This window comes from Phaseolus vulgaris, chromosome 5, assembly GCF_051622355.1.
Source record: "Phaseolus vulgaris cultivar YP4 chromosome 5, ASM5162235v1, whole genome shotgun sequence".
NCBI classification, from domain to species: Eukaryota; Viridiplantae; Streptophyta; class Magnoliopsida; order Fabales; family Fabaceae; genus Phaseolus; species Phaseolus vulgaris.
In genome coordinates this window covers 20,284,127-20,299,620 of record NC_143502.1, presented here as the reverse complement: position 1 = coordinate 20,299,620, position 15,494 = coordinate 20,284,127, and the positions used below count along the sequence as shown (strand labels likewise).

General features: G+C 34.4%; 1 protein-coding gene across 1 annotated transcript; it reads right to left on the bottom strand.

Moving 5' to 3' along the window:
• Positions 1-337: 337 nt before the first annotated feature.
• On the bottom strand, positions 338-4,221 carry RABA1B (RAB GTPase homolog A1B). Its single transcript, XM_068643687.2, has 2 exons — positions 3,782-4,221; positions 338-1,027 (listed from the first exon to the last, which is right to left on the bottom strand). Exons 1-2 carry the CDS (start codon positions 4,000-4,002, stop codon positions 595-597), a joined length of 654 nt encoding a protein of 217 aa, XP_068499788.1. The 5' UTR covers positions 4,003-4,221; the 3' UTR covers positions 338-594.
• Between the last annotated feature and the right edge of the window lie 11,273 nt (positions 4,222-15,494).

Sequence of the window (15,494 nt, the reverse complement as noted above, 5' to 3'; positions counted from 1 at the left end):
ACTTTGTTTAGATATACAGAAGGAAAGAAAAAAGAACGAGTGAAAGAATTTCTCTTCACTCTTTTAAGTGAGGAGAAAAAAAGAGTAAATATAAATAAATTATATAAAAATACTTTGATAATAGCTAAAAGATGTAATTTTTTAATTTAATACTTTGTCCTAAAATTATTTATTACTTTTAAAAGTTGTATATACTTTTTTTCCTGTTTCTGTCGACTGTATTTCTAGTTAACCAAACAAGGTTTTTGAAACTTAGCTCCATCATTATAGTGTGATCTCACCAAGAGTCTGAGTTGTTGAACCATAAGAAGATAATAGTAGGACAGAAAACCTTAAATGAGACAATAGCTTCAATTAATTCTTTGCATGTGAAAACATTTGAAAAACAATAATAACAGCACTACAACAAGACTAGCAATCAACTTTCTTCCACAGCAGCTCCTATTGAAACACCAAACTTAGTTTTTAAGGTTACAGAAAGAGTCTAACATGCTATGACATTAAATATCACTTTTCTTCTAGTTCGTATTTCTCAGAATATTACACGTACAACAGAGCCGATACCAACCAATTCAACAACTATGTTTTCCATCCTCAGCTTGAGCAGCATCCAACTCTCTTCAAAGCAGACACATCATTTTTCAGGTCAATTTTCTCCCCTTTGGCAGGCACAGACGCTGTTCCATTCTCAACACCCTCTACTGCTTTCTTGCTAACAATGCGGTAGATTTGAGTTAGAACTTCAGCAAATGCATTCTCTACATTGGTGGCCTCCAGAGCTGAGGTTTCCATAAAGTAAAGTGATTCTTTCTCAGCATACGACTTCCCATCTTCTGTTGTAACAGCTACCAGGTGGCGAAGGTCTGATTTGTTTCCAACAAGCATCACCACAATGTTGGCGTCTGTGTGATTTCGCAGCTCTTTCAGCCATCTGTCAACATTCTCGAATGTTGCATGGCGAGTAACATCGTACACCAGAAGCGCACCAACTGCGCCACGGTAGTAAGCACTGGTGATGGCACGATACCTACAAAAATAAATAGTGTGAATCAACAAGATGCAAGTTTGTGGGAAGTCAATTTACAAGTTTGGTGAACTTGATACACGTGATTAATCACAACAATGGGTGGTTATGAAGCAACGTAGACCAACGTTCATTGAGGTGATAATGGCAAGAGAACAGAAACCAAGCAGGACACATTTGTGACATTGGTATTCAACTTGAATAAGAATGCAAGACCATACCCAGAATTTGAAAATAGGATAATCCATATTAGACAATTCTTTTATACAAAGATTAAGGTCCATACAAAGTCAGTGATGCATATGAAAAAGACTGAAAAGAGCATATCTTAATTTTCTTTCACTACTATTAATTTAATTTGTATATCATATTTCAAACAAGTACTCATCAAAAGATTAGGGTTGTTCAATAGCAGTAGAACATGAAATAAAATGAAGGCATCTTTTATTTTTACCCCTTCAAGGAATATATTATAGGACAGACTTTCCTGGAAAAATACATAATTTCATCAATATATCAAGTATATATTAATAAATTAAGTGGTACAAGAACTGTTGATCTCTGCCACCTATCCACGGTTTCATATAGAAATATCATTTCAGTCTTTCAGATGCAATGCAACAAAAAGTTTCCAATGCACACTTTCAGTCAATCACAAGGTCTACAGTGATATATGCAGTAAAAATTCAACAATACTTTATTCTTACCAGTATAGGTGGTGCTATAAGGGTTTTGGTTGGGAGGAAGGGGAGAAATGAAGAATCTTTTCAAGGAAATTTTGATGAAGAACGAGCTACAGTTTGTTGAACTATTGAAGGGAAATAATTGACAGTAAATATATGGGCCAAAATATTGACACTACAATATACACTTCCAGGTATGTCTCTGAACTAATTTGGAAATTTTCAAATAGGTCCCTAAACTATTTTTTTTATTGGATCCCTAAACGAAAAAAAGTAGGTCCCCAGAGTTATTTTTTGGCAGCTTGAAACTGCTAGAAAATACAATTTATGGCAGTTTTAAAAGCCCTGGGGACTCAATTAAAAAATTGCAAAATCAAGGAACCTAATTAAAATAATTAGTTAAAGGGCCTGCTTGAAAATTTCCAGAGTTAATGGACCTGCTTAAAAATTTAACCAAATTATTACCATTATTTAATAAGAACAGCAAGGATGACGTTGAGTGATTTAAATATCATTGATGTGTCAGCCTATAAGCTTACAGATATAATTTCCTTGAGTATAAAACAGAACTTGTTTATTTTATAAGACTCATTAACCTCACCAGACTTTCCACAAAATGCAATGATAGCCAACAAGGAGTATGATTAATTACTCAAGTACGTAACCCAAGAAAAGGTCAAAACTCAACTTTTCAAGGGATCTTTCATATAACATGTATTAAATGAAAACTATATAATCAATTCCTATTGGCATATGCTTAATAAAGGCATGCTTGATTTTATTTTGCAAAACCAGGCCAAAGTTCATCTGAGATCACACATGATCAAAGCCCAGACATATATATACATATTTCAAACCCTTCCCAAGCTATAAGGTAGAAATGAGAAAGCTAAAGTTCAACCTATTTACCCATAGAACTAAGATCTAAAAGGAAGAAATTTGCACAATAATCCCAAGGTCAGATCATGAAGAAAATAATACTAAAAATAAAATCGTAGAAAATTTTAAGTTTTGCAGATTCGGAATATCCACTTACAGAGAAATAGAGTATAAATAGTTTAAGTTAACACAGGAGGATCATATTTTATTTTCAATAGCAACACCTGCCATAAAAGACAATAAGATATTTAAACAAATAGTGAAAAGAGGAATTACTGATGCATACACAACAGTAGATAGCCTTTTCTCAAGAAGGAAAACCCGTGCAATGAAGCATTGTTTGTGCATGAGCCATTACAAGACCCAAATGTAGTACAAACTACAATCTAGTCAGATATCAATAAGTTATTAGTCAAGTTCAATTGAATTAAGTGACCATCCTATTCAATGCATTTCAAATTCAAGTGTTACACAAACTTCTATTTTGAGACCATACAAACCACGAGTTTCAATCCCATCCCATCATCCAATTCATTGTTGAAACCCCATTTAACAAATTTGACCATGTCAACACTCACAGACAAGATGCCAAACTCATAAAATAACACAGCAACACATCATCAGGTAATAATCTATTCCCATTTCACACCAACAGCGCATCAAAGAATTGAATCACATGACATCAACAACATCCGATTCACTCCATTTTCTAAACACTACATCGCCTCACTGACGGTCCCACTTCCACCGCCGATCTCAAAAGCACAAAACCCAAACCGACTCCACAAACCAAATCTAGCACAAGCAATAACACTAACTAACCGAATTGGCTGATTCCACAAACACACACTTCACTTACACTTCTAAAATTATAGCGAGCTTCCACACTAGATCACGATCCCCCCAATTATGCAACAAAAACAATATCATACCCTCTTCCCACTTATACTACATGGATCACAAAACAACATTAAACTCAGCTAAGTAAAACAAAAAACAAACCAACAAAAACCCAGTTGAACATACGCAAAATTAGATCCACCCAAATAAACCAACCCTTCAAATAATCACTTTTTTCCCATTACTGTTGACCATTTAAAAGTAGGGTTTTTGACTTGAAACAAGGGTACCCATTAGTGTGTTAAGCATGATCTTGCATTGTGGGAAGGGAAAGGAAAGGGAGAAGGGGCAAAACCTTTCTTGGCCCGCGGTGTCCCAGATCTGGGCCTTGATGACTTTGGAATCGACGTTCAAGGTGCGAGTGGCGAACTCGACGCCAATGGTGGACTTGGACTCCAAGTTAAACTCGTTCTTGGTGAAGCGAGAAAGCAGGTTGGACTTGCCGACGCCGGAGTCTCCGATGAGGACAACCTTGAAGAGGTAGTCGTAGTCGTCGTCGGCTCTGTAACCCGCCATTGGTGGTGTTGCTGCAGCGTGCTCTGTTATCTGCTGTGAATGCGAAAAAAGGGAAGCAAAGGAAAGAAGAGAGGAATGCAAAGAAGGAAAGAAAGAAAAAGCAGAGAATGTGAAAAGAAAACGCTTAAAAAAGCGTCACTCACTCACTCACTCACTCATCAAATCATTTTCTTATTTTCTTTTTTGTCTTTGTTTTGATTCGCACGTACTGGTGAGACTAGTTTGGTGTTTTGGAGATGAATGGTACTCATGTTTTGATTTTTGCTTTTTTTTTGTTAAAGTCATTTAGTTGACACTTTAAATAATTGAGATAAATTATATTGATTTCTCTTGTATACTAGATATATCAATATTAATATCATGTATAGTTATATTGTTAAATTAAAAATAAATATACCTATAATTAAACTTGTTTTATTAAGTAAGATTTTGGGATCAAAAAATAAAAAAATATTTGTTAAATTAAAAAATATATAATAGGACATTTTATAACTTTTATTTATATAAACTTGCGTGGACATGTGGGCAGAAAAATAATTAACATGCATAGTAACATATGCAAAAGGTTTAATATAAACTAATACTTTTATGAATGAAAAAAATACATAACTATAAAGCACACTAAAATGAATGCCGAAGAGAAATTCATTGTAATTTAATTAAGTACACTGGGGATGTAAATAACTTTTATATTCTCCTCTAAACATAAATTATTCTGTATAATAAAATTGTTAACTTTTATAATATCTATTTTGAATATTTATTATAAATTATACATTTTTTATCAATTAATAACCCATATGTTAACGTTTACATAACTTAGCAACCTAATATTATCTTACAATATACACTAAAATAAATCATCAAATAAAAATAAATTTAAAAAAAAATAATAATTAGTTGGTATAGTGACTAAATTAGAAATTATTTTAGAGACTAAAAAATTTTTTATTTTTAAATTTGTTTTTATTATTTCTAAATTGATATCTAACTAGTCATCAAAAATTTTTATTACCAAATTTAAAATTTAAATAATTAGTAATTAAAATTTTGATAGCTAATTTAAAAGCTATTTAACAAAAATAGAAACTAATTTAATTTTTTTTAATTTTTAAAATGGTCTTTTATAACAATTAATTTTTTTAAAAAAAATTAATTTTTATTTCATAATAATTTTGTGATAATCTTTTGTTATTTTGTAACTTTTAGTTGTCATTAATAGATTATTAAAACATAAATAAATAGAACAAAAAATGTTGGTAATGTCTCTCATACAACAACTTCACAGTGAACAAGCATTCAATTTTCATGGCCTTTAGTGTAGCATCAATTTATCATGGAGTAGCTTAAATTATTTAGCTTAAATTAAGGAGGTTTAACTCACTTAATTGAAAGTTAACTAAATTATGTGCGCTATAATATTATAATGCCCGCATTTAATAAAGATGGACAAGCTCATTCTAACATGTGAGATTGTTCTTGTGAGACTAGTATATAAAAAGGGTGTAATTTTCTTTTCTTTTAATTTATCTAAATAATTAAATTTTAAAAATTATATAATGGAAAATTAATTTGGAAGCACGATTTTAAAATAAAAAAAATCGTATTTTCAAACACAATTTTGATTCTGATCAAATATTTCCCTTTGAAGTCCTACTTCAAACCATGTTTTTATTATTTTTTATTTCTTTTATAAAAGTCATGCTTAAAAATGTAATTTTTTTTTAAAATATTGCGCTTAAAAGCATGAGTTTACTATTTTTCTAATTATTTTTTAAAAATAGTGTGTTTTAACATGATTTTTGTTTTCAATTTTTCTTTTTAATTTTTTTTTAAAATCATGCTATAAACACGTTTTTGAGTTTTTTTACTCGTTTTATAAATTATTTTTTATTTAATGTTTGTTTTGTTTTTAACTTAAATGTTCTTTTTTTTTTGAAAAATTTAAAATAAATGTATGGAATGTGGAGACATTGCACATACTCCAATTCAAAACGTGCAAGTACACTTCATCCCACTTCTCAAATTCTCTTTCTGTCTCTTCTTATCGTGAGACTCATCGGCTTATGTTGATCACTCTTTCTTCCACATTTGGTTCCATTTCCTATACTCATATCCCTCTCCATTTCTCCACTCTTATCTTACACTTTTTTTTTTCTTTCTCCATGATCTCACCTTTGTCTTCTCTTGGTTGTTGCATACTTACTTCATCATCATTATTCTTATCTCTTTGCACATCAAAACTTTGTTGACCACCACTTGTGTCATCTTCCTTGTTTTCTCCCACATTCACAATTTGAGGTTTAACATTTTGCTTTTTATTTGAGTTTTTTTTTTCAACTTGTATTGTTCTTACAAAGGTCAGAATCCTTACACATGTTCTTGTAGGTCTTTGGTTTTCGATTTCTCAGTTTTTTCATTTCTCAACCAAGATCCTAATTGAGTGGGTGGATAGTCGGATTAGGGAGTTCTTCTTGAAATATCTACATTTGTCCCTACTTCATTTGTTTGTCGAGAGTGTAGATATATTAGTGGGCGATGTTCTGGATGGTATAATTTCCTTGCGCAAGTGCAAAGACTCGGACGTTGTCTATCTCGGTCGAGATGGTGTGACCAATATTTTTTATATTTGTATTCTTGTTTAATAATGGATGTTCATACCTACTTCCCATTGGATGAGTTTGAGATGGGAGTTTAACGTACTTTAAATGTGGCACCCACTCAGTTACATCCAAACGGTTGGGCGTCAATGCAGGTCTTTTGGTTACTTTGTGAGGCTTTAAGTTTGAGCCCCACACCGAGGACGTTTCTTCATTTTCATGGTACAAGATGGGGAGATCGGGTAGGATGATTATCATTAGTCAGTCAGCTGAGAACGACCTCACTCCCTTCACCTCATTTTACAAGAACTTTAAGGGGAGTTTCTTCAAGGTTGTGATAAGAGGGAAGGGTTGTCTATATTTTTATGATGGTGAGAGTCCCCGATTTCCATTTTATTGAACCAAGAACCCAACACGCTTTCACATGTGGTCGAAGTCAAGATCCTATTCGGCTTCTTCTTCAGGAATACTTGTCCCTTCACAAGTTTATTGATGTTGATGGTATGTCTCTATTTGTCTCGATTTTTTATTTCAAATTTGATATTTGTTGACTTGTTTTTAGTGTAAGGATAGTGGTCGACTTTAGTCTTAATGGCAACAAGAATTACTTCAAGGAGTTAAGGATGCGGTGACAACCGAAGGTTGCTGATAAAGAGACAGGCAAAGGCGTTGCAAAGACTTTGATGCTTCTTACGGTTGTGACACCCTTGGAAACACTCATCCTCCCGTCAATCCAATGAAGAAGCATCGAGATGAGCATGCAAAGGACTATGGCAGGTCATCCAAGCGACATTCAGACTGCTCATCCTCTAGTAAATCACCTAAGTGTTAGAGGGGTTTGGGGGGACCGAGTTCATCTAGTCGGGAGTTACTGCAAGTTTATACCCCTACAATTAAGAGTCTTTTCTTTCGGCCAAGTTGCGCGAGTTGCATGATGCCTTTATGGAACTGTGCTCTCGAACTCTAATCCTCGACAAGCATATGGATTCTAACTTACTGCAGAAGAACAAGAAATTGGCTAAGGTAGATAACTTGTGTTCACAACTAAACGTGTCTACAAACTCTCTCCATTCCGCCCTAGATGCCAACAATGTTATCTCTGCCGAGAATAAATAGTCGGAGGTCGAGTTGACGGTAGCTAGGATTGACTTGCACAGTTGGTGAGAGTAGTGCCTAGAGGTCGAGACCAACGAGAAGGAGTTGGTCACGAGGTTTGAATTGGAAGTTTGGGATATAAAAGGGAGCTTAACCGATATGACCCTTACATATAATGATAACTTGAAACGTCCATCGATTGACTTGGTTCTTCAATGGTGGAGTTGATTGGCAGAAGCAATGAAGAATGGAGGTCAAGGAGGAACTTCTAAGAGCTTTTGAATCCTTAGAGTCTCGTGAGGTGTATGGAGAGTGATAGGTTAGGCTTAAAAACTTGATGACTTTTTACGGCAAGTGATGAGAATCAAATAAAGGAGGCTTTTATTAATGGAGGAAGAGGACATCCACCCTCACATTTGAAGTTCTTCCTTCTAGTCTTCTCAAAATTAAAAGAAGACATAAAATAAAGATGAGGCCCAAGCCCAAAGCCCAAGAAGGCCAAAGCCCAAAGAGCCCAAGTCCATCCCATGAGGGACAAGGCCAAGCTTTGAAATACTCTAGTATAGTTTTAGGAGGTGTGGTTATTAAATAAAGGAGTGTGAAAATGTAAAATAAAGTCACATTGTCCATGTGACTTAGGAGAGTGGTGTAGGTGTAGTTTTTAGGAGGTGTCATAGTAGAAAAAAGGTCACACCTCCCATGTGACTTGTTTTTGGTGGGAATTTCAAATGAGTTTATTTGAATTTTCCCACCTATTTTTCAGCACCTCTAGGCTATAAATAAAGGTGCTTAGCTTGTACAATTGAGATTGGAAATTAGTAATAGAGAAACTCTACTCAATTTGAGAGAGATTTTGTGAGAGCTTGCTTCTCCTTCACCTTGTCTTTTCTTGAGTGCATTTGGTTCTCTCAAGTGGCGGCACTAGCTCACTCATCTTGGAGTCTTCATCCTCTAAGTGGCGTGACCATCAAACCAAAGCATCCATCTCCATAAGTTCTTCTTTCTTTCATCTTCATTATCATACAAAGCATAAACATGTCTTAGTTTCTTTGTTCGGTTCATCTTCCTTCTCTTGCACTTATGTTCGGCTGTTTGCATTTGTTTCTGTTTTGATTCGGTTCTGTAGCTCCAATTCATATTCTGTTCGGTTCTTATGCTTTCTTAAGAGTTTTAATCGGTGCAATTGCATTTTTACACAATTTGTTCGGTTCAATTGGCAATAGATGGCTCCTCCATATGAGTTTGGTGTGAGGTGCAAGTCTTGGTGAGTTCTTGAAACATAGAACCTTGATCCAATTCTATTATAAGTGCCTAAGCTATCTCCAACTCTAGTTGAGTCCATAGAATGTCAAAGAATCATCTCTTCTTTGCTATTGGATTCACATCATGTGGTATCATAAGTTTAAGTGTGTTCTTGTTTAATTGTTGAGTTGTGTAGCACTTTAATTTCAAGAGCTCTTTAATTTCTTGCAATTTTTGGTTCTGTTTTTAGGCTTATTTGAGTTTACTTGCTGTTTTAATTCTTTTGCCTATCATATGTTTGAGTATTTTTCTTTTTGAATCCATACAAGTTTTGTCTTAGTCTTGTTTTTCCATAATTGTCATCACTTCTTGTAGTACTTTTGTTGAATTTGTTGTTTCTTGCTTTAGTGTCATATAATTTTCTGAAATTGATATTGATCCTTTGTGCATTTTCTGTTTTAGAATTGAGTTCATACTTGTATTCTAGACCTATACAAGTTCCTATACATCATTTTCCATTATGTCTTTGCTAGTTCATAATTCTGTTTTTCATTCCTATTAGGATTCCTCTGTTTCTGAAAACGTGCTTACTGTTTTTCCTTATTGCAATTGATTTAATCACTGGAAAATTCTGAAATTCTGGATTTGTGTTATTCAAAGTGTTATAAAAGCATAGAAAAAAGAAGTATTCAAAAATTCAAAGTACACAAAAAATGATAAATAAAATACAAAAAGTGTACAATTCTGCCGAAAAAAATACGGTAATCTGGCAGCGATTTTGAAAAATTTATCTCAATTAATTGGCTTACTGTTTTTAAGTGATTCCAGTGCCATTATTGAGTTAACATCTTGAAGTTTCTGTGGTTTAAATTTCATAATCCAGTTCGATCTATATCATTCCAGTTAAATCAGTGAACATCAAGCACAGTTTGCATAATTTTTTTTTTCCAGTAGCTAATTTTTGTTTTCTTCATCTACTCTAGTGCTTTTCTTTAAGTATTCTTTTGTGTGCCTACTTTCTCATTGAGTTCTTTAATTTTATTGCTTGTCTTTTGTTCATTAATCTTTGAGTTTGTCAAACATCTAGTATTCCTTTTGTTCTAGCCTTTCTTTGCTTATACTTTTTCTTGTTTGTCTTTATTGCTTCTTTGGTTTTGTTGTGGTTTGCCTTGAGATTGGTGTGCCTTGGTTTGACATATTTCATTTGAGGATTCCAAGACCTCAAGATCAGATTGGTGCAGGGACATTATTTCTTTGAGAGTGACCTCTTTTTCTGGCCAATTTCACTTCGGCAATTTTGGGTGCCAAATTAATTTTTTTTGCTAACTTTGTTTCTTAACTTGTTTGTTGTTTTGTGTGTGTTTGCTGTTTTCATTTGCAAATGGCTGGCTATTCAAGTGGTGCATCTTACAAGCAGCACTCTCCTTCCAAAGCTTCGGTCCTTGGTGAATTGCATGAAGCTCAACGCTCCATTAGGCGTTTGGAAGAGAAATTGCAAAAGATGGAGGTGCAACAAGCTAGGCCATCTCACTCTATCAATGATGGGCATCATTCACATAGACCTTCATCAAGAGGTTCTTCAAATGCTTTAGGCCGTGAAGAGGAACATAGAAGAAGGAAGCATCACCATCATTCTCATGAAGAGAGCTATAACCGTGACCAAAGATATCACCAAGTGTTCAACATTGCTTGTAAAAAAGTCCCTAGTTTTAATGGTGATAGTGATCCTAATGTGTATTTAGATTGGGAGGCTAAGGTTGACCATTATTTTCATGTGTATAAGGTCCAAGATGACGATAAACTTAGGGTAGTTTCTTCATCCTTTTTGGGCTATGCCAAAGAATGGTGGCATAAAATTGTAATGGACATTATATATCGCAAGAAACCTCCCGTGGTTTCTTGGAATGCTTTGAAAGAGCGTATGCGCGCGAGGTTTGTTCCTCCTTCTAGGAAGGAACACTTGTTGAAGTTCCAAAGGCTTCCTCAAGGACATAAGATGGTAGATGAATACTTTAAAGATTTTGAAACAACTTTGACTAAAATGAATATACATGCTAATGAAGAGTCAAAGATAAAATGGTTTGTACGTGGTTTGAGAAGAGATATTAGAGAATTTGTAGAATTAAATGAGTACTCTTCTTTAAAGAAAGTGTTTCGCAAAGCCATCAAGGTGGAATCCTATCTTTTGAAAACAACTTTCAAACATACTCATGATGATGATTTCTACAACTCTTCTAGGAAGGATGCCAACAAAATTTCTACTCAAAATTCTCCTTCCAATTTTTCCAAACAAACCTTGTTTCCAAAAAAAGTTTCTACTACAAATCCTTCTACTCCTAAGTCACCTACCAAAACTTCAAATATCAAATGTTTTAAATGTTTAGGTTTTGGGCACATAGCTCTTCATTGTCCACAAAAGCAAATCTTAAAGCTAAACAAGGTAAAACAAGACCTCACTCACCCACCTACCACAAGTAAAAATGAAAAAGACAAAGAAGACCAAGTTGACATGGGTCTTATACTTTCACATCCAAGGTGTTTTCCTTCCTTATCTTTTTCATTACCAAAGGTTCTTACTTCACCACCATCTTGGTTTAAAAATGTTAGGGATGATTTTTCATACCTCCTAATGGTTGTCACCATTTAAGAGGACTTTTTCCAAAAGATATCATCATTCCTAAACAAATTTTTCCAACTTGGTCGTTTTATAGAACCTCTTTTTCTGAAATCCCATTGTTTCCAAATGCTAAGTCATGTTTTCCTTTTTCTTCCACTTTTAATTGTAAGAATAAACTGACTTTGTTATATGCAGGGATTCAGAATTCGTGGACGAATTCTCTGCAACTCGAGGAGTATGATGAGAATCAAATAAAGGAGGCTTTTATTAATGGAGGAAGAGGACATCCACCCTCACATTTGAAGTTCTTCCTTCTAGTCTTCTCAAAATTAAAAGAAGACATAAAATAAAGATGAGGCCCAAGCCCAAAGCCCAAAGAGCCCAAGTCCATCCCATGAGGGGCAAGGCCAAGCTTTGAAATACTCTAGTATAGTTTTAGGAGGTGTGGTTATTAAATAAAGGAGTGTGAAAATGTAAAATAAAGTCACATTGTCCATGTGACTTAGGAGAGTGGTGTAGGTGTAGTTTTTAGGAGGTGTCATAGTAGAAAAAAGGTCACACCTCCCATGTGACTTGTTTTTGGTGGGAATTTCAAATGAGTTTATTTGAATTTTCCCACCTATTTTTCAGCACCTCTAGGCTATAAATAAAGGTGCTTAGCTTGTACAATTGAGATTTGAATTTAGACTAAAGAAACTATACTCATTTTTTGAGAGAGCATTGGAGAGCTTTGTGCCTTCTTCACTAGTCTTATCCTGATGGTTCCATGGTTACCTCAAGTGGCGGCTTGCACACTCATCTAGGAGTCTCCATCCTTCTAGTGGCGTGATCATCCAACCATACATCCATCTTTATGAGCTTTCTCCTCTCCTTCCTTCCTTCTCTTTGATATTCATGTTTTAAGCTTGTGTTCTTGTGTTTTGGTTCAGCTAGTTCATTTTCCAGCAGCTGTTCTTCTTCTTTTTCATGTTTTGGTTCGGTGCTTTTACATTTCCAGCACTCCTTTTCAGCTTTCTTGCCTTTTAATTCATTTTAATCGGTTCAATTATGTTCTTAGCCATTTCTATTCGGTGCATTTGCTTTTCCTCTCATTTTGTTCGGTAATATGTGGAACTTCCATATGAGTTTGGATTTGGTGCTAGTTTTGGTGAGTTCTTGACTTAGAACATTGATCCAATTCTAAGAAAAAGTGCCTAACTATTGTCCAACTCAAGTTGATTCCTAAGAATGTCAAGAATCATTCTAAATTGTGCTAGTGGAATCACATCAGCAAGTGCACCGCGTTTGTCAAAAGTAATAATTGTCCCTAAGGACAGATATCGATCCCACGAGGAACAGTGAATTATCGAGTACAATATTCGCTAAATATAACAACAAAACAATAAAAATAGTTTTGAAGTGATTGTGGTGGCACTGATCAATAAGAAAACAAACAAATAATTAGTTGCTTCAATTGGAAAAATAGGGATTAGGTTTCATCTCTCCCACTCTCTCGTGTATTTTGATTAACATGTTAATATTGAGTTCTTTGATTGAAATTGATGCCCGTAGAAAATTTATTTATATCGATCTCTCGCATATAAAATTCTTAAGAATGTTTCCTAAACATCGATCTCTCGCATACTTATAAAAACAACTTAGAAATCACAATCAGACGTTAATGGCAATTAACATTTCAAGTCTATCTCTAGCACTCAAATATGTTAAGTATTGATGTTTAGGTTTGAACCCTAAAAATACCTCTCAGTCAGATTTAAGATTCTCAAATTGTCATGGAAAGTTAAAAGTAAAACAACAATACCAATAATCAATCAAGAATTGAATATTAATATATAAGATATCACCTCAATACATAAGAATTTGAGCAGATTACTCCCAATCCAAAAGGGTAGAATTAGCCACGCATACTTCTAGCACCTTCCATTCTCCCAATTGGGTTACAATTCACTCTATGGTGTTTTCCTCTCAATCTGGCACACTAGGGTTGAGCTTCTAGCCCTCTATTTATCCTAGTTTTCTAGGGTTAGGTTGCTTCCTGTGTCGCGCTAAAATGCTAAATGTTAAAACATAAAAAAAGCCCAATCTTTCTTTGCATCTTTTTTCATTCTCGAACCTTCTAGCTTTCTTTTTTTGGCTCAAATTATTCTCCTTTACTCTAAATCTTCAATCCTCCCTAGAAATCTGCAATTCACACCAAATTTGGGAATAAAATGCTCTTATTCAAATAAAGCTCATAAAAAATGTAAAAAGGTATAAATTCATAAATTAAGGATTATTTTATAGGTAAATTAGCAATAAATCCTCATAAGTGCCTATATTTTAATATGAAATATTACTGAAAATAGACACTTATCAGAAGTCAAGGAGGAACTTCAAAGAGCTTTTGAATCCTTGAAGTCTCGTGAGGTGTATGGAGAGTGATAGGTTGGGCTTAATCACTTGAAGAAAATGAAAGAGATATCAAACAAGGTGTCTACCCTAGAGAGAGGAGACAAGAAGAGTTTGGCTAGCAAAATTGTCAGCATAACTCATAGCATTTGATCTGAATTTTGATGATTCAAGCACCCCTATTTATATGTATAAGGTCCAACCAAATTTCAAAAGAAATGAAGGAGAAAATGAATTCAAAAGTGGGGCCATTTTCAAGTCACACTTGCCATGTGAAGGCAATGTGACTTATGTGCACCTTCTAGGTTTTCATTGTTAGAAAGTTTGGCCTTAAACGAGAGGGGGGGGGGGGGGGGGGGGGTGAATTGTTTAAAGGGGGTTTTTGCAAAAAAATTAAGCTAGAATGAAATTCTTTGCAAGAAACCAGATTAGGAATTCAGTTAGCCAAGAAACAAAGCTCAAAACAACAAAGCACCATAAAAACAATCGGTTGTTTCTGCGAAACAATCGGTTGTTTATACCAGTAAAATAATAACAACTGAATTTAAAAGAGTTTGAGAGAAGAAAGAGATACACAAACAATTTATACTGGTTCATCTTAAACCAAGAGCTACATCCAGTCCCCAGAATCCACTGGGTAATCCACTAAGCAATCAATTACAGATTACACACAAACACCACCAAAGAAGTGACCTTGATCCCCTCAAGAAACACACTTCCTTTGGCTCAGCACACCCACCAAGAATGTTGATCTTGACAACCTCAAGAGCACACAACCCTTCTTGGCTTTACAACACCAAAATGTACAAAGTATTCAAAACGAATTACACTTGTTACAGAATGAACTGAAATCAATACAAATGTAATCCTATTCCACTCTCTCTTGAGAAAACCAAAGCTCAAAGGTGAAAACTCAAATCTTGAAAGCAATCTCTGAAAAACTCAAATATGTTTTTCTCTTTTTCTTGTTTGTTATAAAACATTAACAAACTATTTATAGCTTTCAAATATTGGTCAAAGCATTTAAAACAGGAGCGCATTCAGTTTGAAAATCATTTAAAGCACACTTAACTAACAAAACAGATTCTGTTAAGATTTTCAAACAAACAACCGATTGATTTCACGAAACAACCGATTGATTTCACGAAACAATCGATTGTTTTGGTTTGACAGCAAGTCAACCAACCAAAACAGTTTTCAACCTTTTCAAAAACACCTAAGTGTAAAACAATCGGTTGTTTCGACAAAACAACATGTTGTTTTTCACTTAGTTTGAAAAACACTTTAAACTTAAAAGATTTGAAAACACCTAAGCTTTAGATTCAACAAAGAGTGGATTACAAAGATAACTACCTAGATCCTACTCTATAAACACAGCATCAACTTCGAGCAACTTCAGCCTTCCATCAAATGCTAGGATTTGGATTCTTCAAAGCTTTTGATCACACTTGCTTCAACAATCTCCCCCTATTTGATGAAGACAAATCCCTAGTTGCTTGTGTTAGACTTGTTTGAATCTGAAGCAGTTCCTGCAAATTTTTTTTTAAGAA